Below are 13,498 nucleotides of genomic sequence, written 5' to 3' on the forward strand. Positions count from 1 at the left end.
AAATTAACAGTTTTTAATAATGTCAAAATTGTATTTCAATTGATAATTCAGATAATTTTATTATTATATAGGTGAATAGTTAGAAATTTTATTTTTTTAATTAATTCTGTTAAACAAAAAATTCTGACAGGGAGGTATTTGTAATTTTTCAAACCACAGGAGATAATTCGTATTTTAAGCAAATTTCAGGAGGTGTATTTGTAATTTACCTTTTAAGTCTATCTGCTTGAATAGACTAATGCTATATGCACCAATTGGTACGCTAATTAGTATACTAATTGATGATGTGACATAATTTAAGATGTTTTTGATATTTGTAATTGAATAATATTATATATACTAATTAATGTATATATTAGTGTAATAACAGATGATGTGACATCATTTGTATGGTTTTAAATATTTATAATTTGTATAATAAATGTGGTCAATAATAATATTATAACCCTAGTTGGTACACTAATTGGTGCCTGTAGCACTACCGTTTGTAATTTGTATAATAAATAAGGTCAATAATAATATCATAACTAGTATTAATATATTAATTAATATACTAATTGATACATACAATATCACTCATTTAAATACTCCGTCCTCTACACAATTATAAAATAATAATGGTAATAACAATTATGAAGAGCTAATTTAAACTTTAATGCACCTACCCTTCGAAAATTTAATGCATTCCACGTTCAAATTCAATTGGAAGTAACAAAATGAGAATACGCCATGCTTAAGTTGCATGAATTTCATTACGTTTTTGTTTGAATATATAAGTTTTTGAATAATGCTATATGTATTAGTTAGTATATTAATTAGTATACCAATTGATGATATGGCATAATTTAAGAAGTTTTTGATATTTGTAATTTGTTTAATGAGTGAATTCAATAATAATATCATAACAATATTGATACACTAATTAGTACATTAATTAATACATGTAACATCACCGTAATTTTTTTTTTTATTGGAATAGATTACAAATCATTTAACTATTCGAGATTGTCACAAAGTAATTTCTTTTATTATTAAAGCCTTTTATATTCGCTTAAGGTGGAGATTGAAGTGGACAAGCGGCACATGGCAAGTGAATTGGGTCTTAAATGATTGCGCTTGTAATAAATAAAAAATTAATAAGTAACTTATTGGGAGTAAAATTAAACTTTTTTAGGAGTTTCAATCTTTTTTTTTTTCCAAATTAAATGGGGATTTTTATTTTATTTCATTTCATAAGATTATAACATATCATCAAAATTCAAAATTAATAGTTAATCATTATCAAATCATTAACAATTTTAAATTTAAAATAAAAATTTTATTGATGTAAATCTCTTATAGTCATTGATTATGAATAAATTTTTTATTTGATCTATAAAGTAGGAAGGATATGAATCATGTAGCAAGGTTGTGAACCACATACATTTCTTAGTCACCTACCAAACTATCATCTTTTTCAGTTTCAATTTTTGAAATGAACTCAACCAATTAACAAATCTTAAAGTCATAGAAATGATTAATATCTTAAATTCAAAATCATCACAATTATGAAACAAACTCATCCAAATCTTAAAGATATAGGAAGGACTAATATCTTAAAGGGAAAAAACTTTGAAGGATGATTTTAAAAAATAATTATAAATAAGTAATAAATTTTATAAATATTAATAATTAAAAATATATATTTTTTCATAAATTTATAATAATTTTTTTTTAAATCTATCACTGACCGATAATTGTTCCCATCTTAAATTCAAAATCATCACTGTATATAGTTTTGTATGTACCAAAATATAGAGCAATGTTATGTACTTTGAATTTAAACTTGCATTGAATGGTTCGAATTTTACTTTGTCAGTTGTTCGGCCGGTCATCCGAATGGTTGTCCGACAAAAAAGCTAACAACCACGATAGACAAGTGCTTTATCTGGTCATCTGACCGGTCGACCGATGAATACAAATTCACGTCATTCATGCCTGAAACTCTCGAGACTTAAAGCATTAGTCCAAAATAAATAGATGCTATAATAAATTTTGTAAGAAGGATAATCGGCACATCATGTAGACCAGACCCCACTATTTCCTCATTGGTTGGAAAAGCTGAACTAATTACTTTAATTTAAATAAATACATCATACAAGACATTGATTATTCAAATCACTATATTCATTAACCCTATTGTGAATTACGCTCCTCCAAAAAAAACAAAAGAAAATCAAATCCAGTGGCATTTTCAGCAAATTTGTTAAAAAAGTGCCTTAATAAATAAATAAATAAAGATTTTTTTTGAAAACATTTAACGGTCGAAAATTAACTCAAAACGGCTCACTAACGCCGTCCACCTCAATTGTCCTGAGGATTTCAAACGCCCCGTAACGGCACAAAATTTGATTTTCTAATTTGATTTATTTATTTGTTTGTATCTGGAGACTCCATCCCCTCTCTCTCTCTCTCTCTACACCGCTCAAGCTCTCAAAAATTATATTCTAACCTGAAAAATCAACACTGCACTGTATGAAGTCATCTTCTCACACAAACGCACACACTCTCTCTACTTTCTCTCTCTAAAACTATATATATCTATCTCTCTCTGAAGCAGTCGGCATTGTTTGGAGACTCTTTCTCGCTCATCTTCTTCGGCAAGGTCTGTCTCTCTCTCGAACGCCGGCCATTGAATACACAGTAAGAAACTGTTGTTTTCTACTTTCATTTCATGATTTATTTGTAGATTCGGAGTTTCGATCGGTCATTTTCGATCCAACTCTGATTTGTCTTTTTGATCCTTTCCAATTCAATTCCCATTTTTTTTTTTACACCTTGCTTCTCTCTTACTCATCTCTCGGTTCTTGAATCACATGCTCTCTCTCTCTCTCTAAATTTTCTCAATGCTGATTGAGTTTTCTCTCTGTCCTCACCATAATGGTGATTGATTCGTAGATGATGTTTTTTCTAGATTAGATTTGAGTTGACTCAGTGAGTTGGTGCTCAATTGGACTATTGTTTCAGGTGAAATTTTGAGATTCGGAGAATAATTCAGGAATGGAGTCGTCACAGTCGCAGCAACAGAGGAGGGGGGCTTTGGTTTCCCTATCCCCATCGCAGACGCCGAGGTCTAGCGATAAGGTAGTGAGAGATCTGCGATCCGGCGATGGGAGTTCGAGCGGTAAGCAAGATAGGGATAAAGGTGTGAATGTTCAGGTTATTGTTCGATGCAGGTGAGTTGAATCTGAGTTTTGTGTGTGAATTGATTTGATTTTGTGTTGGTTGAGATTGTTTTGTGAATGATGATGAATTGGCATTGCTTAGGCCACTGAGTGAGGATGAAACGAGATTGCACACGCCCGTGGTGATTTCTTGTAATGAGAATAGAAGAGAAGTGCTGGCAATTCAGAACATAGCTAATAAGCAGATTGATAGAACTTTCTTGTTCGACAAGGTTTGGTTTTTCATCTGGATTCCTGGAATTTATACATGTTTGGTTTCTGTGATAATGTAGCTAGAAAATTTAATTCTTTATGAGATTCAAAAACTTTATTAAGATTTTCTTAGCAATCAAGCGTAGTGTAGTTGAGAAGCTCTTGAAGCAATCTTGATTGCTGTAGTGGAAAAGCCTAGTTTCTTGGTTCTTTTGTTTTTACTCTGAATTTTGTTTTGTAGTAGTTGTTGTTCCTATTGATTGGTTTTCAGTGGGAAAAGGTTGTAATTTGTGATCTTCTGTCTAGGTTTTTGGTCCAGCTTCCCAACAAAAGGACTTGTATGATCAAGCTGTGTCTCCACTAGTGTTCGAAGTTCTCGAGGGCTATAACTGCACTATTTTTGCCTATGGTCAGACAGGAACAGGGAAAACATACACAATGGAAGGAGGAGGAAGGAAAAAGGTTTGATTTTCATACCAGAATTGGACTTGGTGTGATTATATTGTATATGTTTATAAATTACCCAATAATTTGTGATATATTCATCCATTTCAACTCATTTGATTTTGTCCCCTTTCTTGTAGAACGGTGAATTCCCAAGCGATGCAGGTGTTATTCCCAGGGCTGTTCGTCAAATTTTTGATATACTAGAAGCTCAAAATGCTGAGTACAGTATGAAAGTTACATTTCTAGAATTGTACAATGAAGAAATAACAGATCTGTTAGCCCCAGAGGAATGCTTAAAATTTGTAGATGACAAATCCAAGAAACCAATAGCCCTCATGGAGGATGGAAAAGGAGGTGTATTTGTCAGAGGATTGGAGGAGGAGATAGTATCCACTGCCAATGAAATTTATAAAATATTGGAGAAAGGTTCTGCTAAGAGACGTACAGCGGAGACTCTTCTTAACAAACAAAGCAGCCGATCTCACTCAATATTTTCCATCACAATTCATATTAAGGAGTGTACTCCGGAGGGGGAGGAGATGATTAAGTGTGGGAAGCTCAATCTTGTTGACCTTGCCGGTTCTGAGAACATTTCACGCTCTGGTGCAAGAGAGGTAATACATAAATAAAAAATGTAAATCTTTTAGTTTGATACATCCACTTATGCGTGTTGGAAAATCCACATATTACAACAAACTAAGTAGTTTATAACAATCTAAATTTTATAAATTCTTGCAGGGTAGAGCCAGGGAAGCTGGAGAGATCAATAAAAGTTTGCTTACACTTGGTCGTGTCATTAACACACTTGTTGAGCACTCTGGTCATATACCATACAGGTAAATTTTTGTTAATTGGATTTCAAGTCACAGGTAAATTTTTGTAAATTTTTGTTTTGACCTGTACAAAGACAAATTGAAAAGGTACTAACTTCTTGGAATATCAGGGATAGTAAACTAACAAGGTTGTTGAGGGATTCTTTGGGAGGGAAAACAAAGACATGCATAATTGCCACAATATCACCTTCTATCCATTGTTTGGAAGAAACGCTCAGCACTCTAGATTATGCACACCGGGCCAAAAATATCAAGAACAGACCAGAGGTCAGTAATTTGGTCGTTGTTAAAGAGAAATAAATACTTTTTGTAACCGCTTTTTTTTTTTGGTGCCACTCTTTCCCCTTTTATCTTTTGAAGTTTAACTGTGTCCTAACTTACCCATAAGACATTGTTGTAATAGTTTTACTTGGTTACTATTCCAGGTTAATCAGAAGATGATGAAATCTGCACTTATCAAGGATTTGTATTCTGAAATTGACCGGCTTAAGCAAGGTTGGTAACTGCTGTGTGGGTGTGAGTACACGCATATCCAGCTGTATACTTCACAGAATAGTAAAATGCATATCCATGTAATTTATATGATTCTAATGCCACTTTGATTTCAAACCAGAGGTATATGCTGCCAGAGAGAAGAATGGTATTTATATACCAAGAGAACGTTATCTTCAGGATGAAGCAGAGAAGAAGGTTCAGTTCTGGTCATTTGGTTTTTTTATTTTTTATTAGTTAATGGGATTTGAACTCGAGCGGTCGCTCCAATAAACTGCCATATTAACACTAAGCCGAAGACACCAGTTCTCTGGTCATGTAATTTTATGAGCTTCTCAGTGAAGTGGAAATTTCATTAATTCTCTCCGGTTATCCCCTTTTTCAGGCCATGACTGAGAAAATAGAGCGCATGGAACTTGATTTTGAATCCAGAGACAAGGTGCAATTAAATTTGGAATTATTTGCCTACAAGTTTTTCCTGATTTCCATTGAGAGTTTTGTCTAATTATCTTGTTGTGCCTTCTACAGCATCTGATGCAGCTGCAGGAACTTTACAATTCTCAGCAGCTGTTGACTGCAGAATTAAGTGATAAACTTGAAAAAACTGAGGTATTATAGAATTGGACTATATACCCAGATATACCCAGATTTTCTTACCTTTACAATTATGAATGTGCACTTTTGCTTTTTCTCTCTTGTATTTCTCATTCTTTCCTTTTTCCCCCTTGTTTCAGAAAAATCTACATGAAACTGAGCATGCACTGTTTGATCTCGAAGAAAGACACAGACAAGCAAATGCAACAATTAAAGAAAGGGAATATTTGATATCCAATCTTCTCAAGTCTGGTGAGCAAAGTCTCATCTTATTTACTATATTCAAATTTTGTCAACCTGTATAGCACTTCATGCAAACTTATATTCTGCACAAGACAATCTTGAGGTATCCATGTGCACCAGATTTCTATCTGTTCCCGTTTGTTCTGGCATACTCTAGATCATCAATTCTTCATTGTTTGAATTGTATATATATATATATATATTTAAAGGATTGGGATGTTGCAATTTTTCAAGAGTATGATTTGTATTTAATCCTACTGGTGTCTGATGGGATCGTTTGCCTTGTCTTGGTATTCCAGCCTGCACTGATTCACTAGTCTCCGTCTTGTTGACGCAGTTTGTACCGTAACTGCATAATTTATTTGTTACATTATTGTATTGGTATCATTTACATTATTTTTCTGACAACGCATCTATTGTTTTGTCAGAGAAAGCACTCGTTGAGCGGGCACTTGAGCTTCGAGAGGAGCTAGAGAATGCTGCATCAGATGTCTCTAGCTTATTCACTAAGATTGGTTTGTATGCTAATTTTTAAGAAATTTAATGGGATTAAAGCATTTTTATGCTTAAAGATAAATGATGTTACATTATTGATCCTGGTTTGTTTTTCAGAGCGCAAGGATAAAATAGAAGATGGAAACAGAGTTCTTATCCATAAATTCCAGTCCGACTTAACTCAACAGCTTGAAACCTTGCATAAGACAGTGGCAGCTTCTGTCACACAACAAGAGCAGCAACTGAAAGACATGGAGGAAGACATGCAATCCTTTGTATCCACAAAGGCAGAGGTATAATTAAGATTGGATACAAGAAAATTTCTGTAGGCTTCATAATTGTCTGTTAAATTGATACATTTAATCACTTTTGGCAATCCTGTAGGCTACTGAAGAACTTCGAGGCCGGCTAGCAAAGCTGAAAAATATGTATGGTTCTGGTATCAAAGCTTTGGATGATTTAGCTGGGGAGCTTGACCAAAATTCTAGGTCAACGTTTGGGCATCTGAATTCTGAAGTTTCTAAACATTCATCAGCTCTTGAGGATGTATGCATTTCTTTCTATTACACACAGAAAACCTTGCCAAAATACTGTCCTTTTGGCATTTTTTTTTTAATTTTATTCATGTATGCAGCTTTTCAAAGGAATTGCTTCAGAAGCTGATATATTACTGAATGATCTTCAAAATAGTCTTCACAGTCAGGAAGATAAATTAACTGCATATGGACAACAACAGCGTGAGGTTGGTATTTGTTTAACCAAGTATATTTGGAGGTGTTTTTGATGGCCATCACTTACTAGTCCCTTATATCATTCTTTAAAAATGTACAGGCACATTCCAGAGCTGTGGCAACCACTCGGTCAATTTCGCAAATTACTGTGAACTTCTTCCAGACGTTAGACATGCATGCCTCAAAATTGAGCGAAATTGTGGAAGAAGCACAAACAGTGAATGATCAGAAATTATCTGAGCTAGAAAAGAAATTTGAGGTAATTAAAGACTTTAATCAGAGTCATTCTTTTGCTTGGGTTAGTACAAAATGACTTACCTTTATAGGTTTTGACTCTTGATATTTTTATTTTTTTTAGGAGTGTGCTGCCAATGAAGAAAGACAACTCTTAGAAAAGGTTGCAGAATTGCTCGCAAGTTCGAATGCAAGGAAGAAGAAGCTGGTATTTCGCCTATCCTTTTATCATCATTATATTCCAGTACAATATATATCAATTGATCTGTATCCATTACTTGTAGTTGTGTGTCACTGGTAACTTCACCCATAGCTTCAAGTATATCCAAGCATGAAACCTTTAACAGCCTGTGAATGCTGAAATCTTTCCCAAGGGAGACATGTACTAGTCCTGTCTTGAAGGGGCAAACAAAGGAAATTTGTTTGTAGTACAAGTCACTGCATTTTCCTACTCTATTCTCTCAGAGAACTGCATACTGCTAGTGACCAATAGTAAAGTGTCAATTTCAAGCATATACATTGTCTCAAGACAGCAGTAAATATTTTGCTGTTGGTTATTTGTAACTCTTATCACAACTGATTAGAGGTTCTGCTGGTTTGGATAATTCGCAGAATCTCAGTTTCTAGTTATTTACGCTATGTAATTAGGCTGGAACTCATTTCTCCCCCAAATTAATTTCAAAGTATATCTTTCATTTTTATATAAGCTGTGGGGGGGGGGGGGGGGGGGGGTGGTTGCCTATGGGTAGCAACCAGTGTAAATCCAAGCAAAATTACCATGAAAGGATCAGTTTCTACTGCTTCAGATATGTTTTGCGAGGTGGTTTAAAAAGAAAATGAATAATGTATTTTGGTGACCCAGAAGATTATACAAAGAATAGCAATTGGTACTCTTATTATCTTCATAATTTTTTTAATAATAAATAAAAGTACCACTAATTTCAATCTATGTATGATTTTCCTCCAATAATTGCCGTTCCATTATTGGACATTGTTTCGTTTTAAATTCCTGTTAGTTTAGTGCATTCAATTATAATGTTCCAGTACTAAAATATGTTCTCATAATTCATGGTAAATGTTCTTAGAGGATGGTGAACTATCTAAACTTCTTTGTTCTTTATGCATTAGGTTCAAACAGCAGTTCATGGCCTTCGGGAAAGTGCAGCCAGTAGAACCAGCAGATTACAGCAAGAAATGTCAACTATGCAAGATTCCAGTTCTTCTGTTAAAGCTGAATGGACGGTTTACATGGAAAAAGCTGAAACTCACTACCTTGAGGATACTGCTGCAGTGGAAAGCGGAAAGAAAGACCTTGCAGAGATCCTCCAGAGCTGGTATATGCGACTTGCCCTACATTCTTATTATTCCTACTTATCTAATTTTTCTTCGGTCTACTAACGCTGTGTTTGGTAGGAGGATTTGAGGAGGGATTTGGAAAAAGAAAGGGAAAAGTTAGGTGAAATGAGAATAAAATATGCTTACATTTAACCTAGTTTCACACACTTTTTCCCTTTCCTTTTCCAAATCCCTCTCCAAATCCCCCAACCAAACACAGCATAAGTGAAATTAACATAAATAACTAAATAAAATTGCAGTTTGCAAAAGGCAAAGATGGGCACACAACAATGGAGTAATGCTCAAGATTCATTGCTTGGTTTAGAGAAGAACAATGTAGCTTCCCTGGATGAAATAGTCAGGTCAGCGACATCCTTACAAAAGTTTATATTAGTTTTTTTTTTGTTAGAGAGGTTTAGTGAATTTATTTATTTAATGTTTATGTATCCTTTTTGTTTTTCTCTGTTAGGGGAGGAATGGAAGCCAATCAAAACCTACGTGCCCGGTTTTCTTCTGCTGTGTCATCTGCACTTGAAGATGCAGACATTGCAAGCAAGAATCTCCTTTCCTCTATTGATCGTAAGTATCTGGTTCTGCATATATAGATTGAATTTTTATTTTGTTTTGGTAATTTCTTCCATTTATGAAAACACAATTCATTCAACTGAAATGAACACTTGCACAGATTCATTACAACTTGACCATGACGCGTGTGGAAATCTCGACTCCATGATTATTCCTTGTTGTGGAGAGTTGAGGGAATTAAAGAGTGGACACTACCACAAGATTGTGCAGATCACAGAAAATGCAGGAAAATGTCTTCTAGATGAATACTCGGTAAGAATTCTCAAGTGGCATTTGTATGATTTGGTGAAAGTGTTTTAATTTCTCCTTGTGTTTATTTATCTAGTAACCATAAATCCTATTTTAAAATTCAGTCTTTTTCAACAAAATTATACATTATAACATATATTCTATGCTTTAATTAAATACTCTGTTCTATATCAACAGGTGGATCAACCATCATGCTCAACTCCAAGAAAGAGGTCATTCAATTTGCCAAGCACCGTGTCCATTGAAGAACTGAGAACCCCTTCTTTCGAAGAGTTATTGAATTCATTTTGGGATGCAAAATCTTCAAAGCAAACCAACGGCGATTTGAAACATATTCTAGGTTCTCCTGACAGTCCCTATTCTATAAGAGATTCCAGAGTTCCTCTCACTGCTATTAATTAGGAGCGGGAACTAAACCGGTATATGATTTATATATATAGTTGTAAGAAGATTGTACAGAAATATATGGCTTCAGAGTTTATTCTCACCAATATTATTTTCAATTGTTTGATGACGAATTTCATTTGTGGAGAGGGAGGCAGGGATATTATAATAATTTTTTTTTTTCTTTAATTTTTTTTTTTGAGTGCTTAAATTCCCTGCTCTGAGAAATGCTTGTATTGAAAGGCTTTATTCTTCTTAAATGTTCTATAATTCGTTCTTAGAATTGTGGTTTTGTAACATGTGATGTGAGGTGTGAGTATTATGAGTTGCATGGATAATGTATTTTCTTATGTGTTTGTACAAAGGAAGTCAAAACTAATGACTAATTCCTCTTTTCAATCACTCTATCTGCTGTTTTTATAATTTTGTACCATATGCAAATTATAAAATTACCCTTGACAAATAGTATCAAGAGAATTATTTTTTTTTAATTTTTTTTTGAGGGTCACACTACTAGTGATTGGAAAACAGTGGTGCTAAATTTTTCCTAGAATTCACATCAACTATTGTGGAAACAATTTTTTTTATTGCCACTGTTGAATTGGATACCCTTTAATTACTATATAGATTTCACAATATATATTGAAAATAATTCCGAACTTTCAAACCTAAGATATTTTTGAAAACTGACCTGTTCTATTATATAGATATTAAATAATAATAATAATAATAATAATATTCACTAGGCTGTCATTAAGATGAAAATCATACAAAAATCGTTAGCCTTAATACTCCTCTCATATATTGCCAAATATTTTTTTTATATATGTCTCTATATAACATCACCCAGTTTTGTACATTCCTTTTAAAATTCAACATGATAAATAACTCAAGCACCCTCACAGCTTCCCCTTCAATATATATAGTAGTAGGAAAAAATTAAAAAACATAATCCCTAAATTTACCCACAATTATTCCATCTAAATTATTGATTGATAATAATCATAGGATGTTAAAACGACTTTGACATACACAAAGCTGAATTGGCATTGAAGGCTAACAGTTGCCAGGCAATTTGATCACAATATAATCTCATTTACTATTCCTTGGCATTACATTATCCCCCTCATATTTCATGGTATTCAATCCCCATAAACTAATCCGGAAAACAAACAGAGCACTAACAAGTTTGGGTGTGAATCAACCAATACATCAAAGAGTTCTGCGAAAACACAAGGAAAAACATCTTACATAAAACAAATTATATGTTCAAACATATACTATTATTTCAGCAAAATAGCTACAACTCTCACCTAATGCACATATCTACACCAGAATTTGCCAATATTAATCAACTATATTTTATGTTGATCTAAATATCTACTCTGACGTCAAAGAAAAAAACATATATGAAGAGAAAGAAAACTTATGGAAAAGGCAAAAGCATGGGATATCCATCTGTGTTAAAACACTGAATTGGGCCTCGACAAAGATTACTATTCTACAAATTTTGATCTAAAATCAATTTACATGTAACAAAGTGCTGCACCTCCAATGAATAACAAACACCTTGAAAGGATGCAAATGGCCGCAAAGCTGAGGTAGGTGGACTACTTTTTTACTTTTTTATACCAACTGACCAAGGAAGACTTCATGCCTGCACATACATTAGTGTTCTGCTTAGTTAGAAATACAATGGATTTGAACACCAAGAAAACCAAAACCATGCATCATTAAACAAAAAAGAACGAAAAAATAACCAAATTTGGAATTCACTCACAACACAAGAAAATAAAGGCATCATGATGAAAAGTTTCGAACTGGCAATCTTTAGGACTTGCATATTTCAAGAATCAGTATAACACAAAATTCCATGTGACCAAAAAAAATGAATTTAGGGTATGAGTTAGTATAAACCCTAAGATAACCATTAAACCTGAAGCAAGGAATAGAAATGCTACTCGTTAGAAATGAAATCTAGCATTGTGAAATCAACATGGACAGGCATTGGAATTTCACTCGTAAAATAAGTAACTCTGCGAAGGCTTAACTCCACCTAAGCACCCACTGTGTTTCAACGGCCAAAATTAAAAAAAAAACCTACAAAAATGTTACAGCAACTCAAATGAATTCCTAAATTCTGGCCATTTGACACGAAAAATCCTGTGTCCACTAGAAACAAGCTCTCCATAAGGTAACAGAGCCATCATTGTGAGAGAAGGTAAAGAGAGCATTAATTCATGTCAAACACTATTTTCTTTTCTGCAAAAATTAAAAACCATCTGGGAATAACAGTCAACCTCTGAACCCCATACAAGAAATTCACTTTTTTCCAAAATCTAATATAGCCAATCTTTTTACTACAACATTAATTTTTTTTTTTTTTTTTGATAAATAAACTACAACATTAATTTTTAGTACAACGGTAAGTAAACCTTATTATTATTATTGTCAAAGAACCTATGTTGGCATACCTCACATATTAGGGGAAACCAAACCAGGTTTGCTACTACTTCCCGTTTCAAACACTATTCAGTGTGTTTGGTTTGAGTTTTTTGAATTAAGTTTTTTAAAAACTGAATTTTTTGGTTTTCGTATTTTTTTATTTTTAGTGAATATTTTTAAATTTTTAAACATTTTTTTTACTTTTTTAGATACACCTTACTTAGATGTATCTAAAAAGTAAAAAATTTGTGAAAAAATATTTTTAAAAATTAATAAATACATAAAAATACAAAAAATGTACTGAATTCTCGTATTTTTTTTATATTTTTGGTATTTAGTGAATTTTTAAAAGGTTTTTTTCAATTTTTTTTTACTTTTCAGGTAATTGTATGTTAGGTATGTTTAAAAATTAAAAAAATTGCTCAAAATATTAAAAAAATTCAGTAAAAACAAAAAAATATGGAAAATAAAAAAGTAGAAATTTCTAAAAAGTGTTTTTGAAAAATGATAACCAAGCATAGTGATTAACAACTTCACATAGGACATAGCAGAATATGGAATCAAAAAGCAAGTCCATCAGGCAGCAACTAATTCCCCCCAATTCGTAGAAAACAAGCAACTACTTGCGCATAAGGTGCAGATGCACACTGCCACAGTAAATTAAATATATATATATATATATAAACAAAATTCACAATACGGTTCACCTTCAGAATAATCAAGTGATTCACAACGATGTAAAGTTATGATATGTTTAATCAAACCAGAAATATTTACTTATAAAAAAGATGTATTTGATAGAACTAGAAGCCAATGAGCAGGCAGCTAAATGCTAGCCACTAGACATTTAAAGAACCTAAAATAAAATCTAAAGAAACCTCCAAGAATACAATGAATTTTCTGTCAAAATGGACCTTTAAACAATTAATACACTTTCAAGTAATAACTTAAACAAATAATACCTTTCTAAGTACTAATAAACACAAGACTGCAAAGTAGCCAAGAAAAAGCAAGG

General features: G+C 32.9%; 2 protein-coding genes across 2 annotated transcripts in view; one reads left to right on the plus strand and one right to left on the minus strand.

The window, feature by feature from the left end:
- The first annotated feature begins 2,388 nt into the window (after positions 1-2,388).
- Positions 2,389-10,321, plus strand: LOC114279267 (kinesin-like protein KIN-5D). Its single transcript, XM_028221495.2, has 23 exons — positions 2,389-2,682; positions 3,007-3,215; positions 3,307-3,436; positions 3,723-3,878; positions 4,001-4,477; positions 4,602-4,699; positions 4,807-4,963; positions 5,122-5,191; positions 5,310-5,386; positions 5,574-5,627; positions 5,717-5,797; positions 5,923-6,034; positions 6,454-6,540; positions 6,638-6,813; positions 6,905-7,066; positions 7,155-7,262; positions 7,352-7,510; positions 7,610-7,693; positions 8,614-8,819; positions 9,081-9,182; positions 9,290-9,399; positions 9,506-9,657; positions 9,832-10,321. The coding sequence occupies exons 2-23, from the start codon at positions 3,040-3,042 to the stop codon at positions 10,054-10,056; spliced, it is 3,159 nt and encodes a 1,052-aa protein (XP_028077296.2). The 5' UTR covers positions 2,389-2,682; positions 3,007-3,039; the 3' UTR covers positions 10,057-10,321.
- A 983-nt stretch (positions 10,322-11,304) lies between these two features.
- The window catches only part of LOC114279268 (uncharacterized), a 7,149-nt gene continuing 4,955 nt past the window's right edge, over positions 11,305-13,498 (minus strand). Inside the window, exon 3 of the mRNA XM_028221496.2 lies at positions 11,305-11,695. The gene's annotated coding sequence lies outside the window, so the exon portion shown is untranslated. The remainder of the gene's footprint in view (positions 11,696-13,498) is intronic.

This window comes from Camellia sinensis, chromosome 14 (assembly GCF_055761805.1).
Source record: "Camellia sinensis isolate YWXY chromosome 14, ASM5576180v1, whole genome shotgun sequence".
NCBI lineage: Eukaryota > Viridiplantae > Streptophyta > Magnoliopsida > Ericales > Theaceae > Camellia > Camellia sinensis.

Bases quoted from the DNA above. Each gene is read 5' to 3' on its own strand.
- LOC114279267 (XM_028221495.2), top strand. From the start codon at position 3,040: ATGGAGTCGTCACAGTCGCAGCAACAGAGGAGGGGGGCTTTGGTTTCC. The intron at 4,964-5,121 runs GTCAGTAATTTG...TTACTATTCCAG, and splicing joins ATATCAAGAACAGACCAGAG to GTTAATCAGAAGATGATGAA. The intron at 5,798-5,922 runs GTATTATAGAAT...CCCTTGTTTCAG, and splicing joins ATAAACTTGAAAAAACTGAG to AAAAATCTACATGAAACTGA.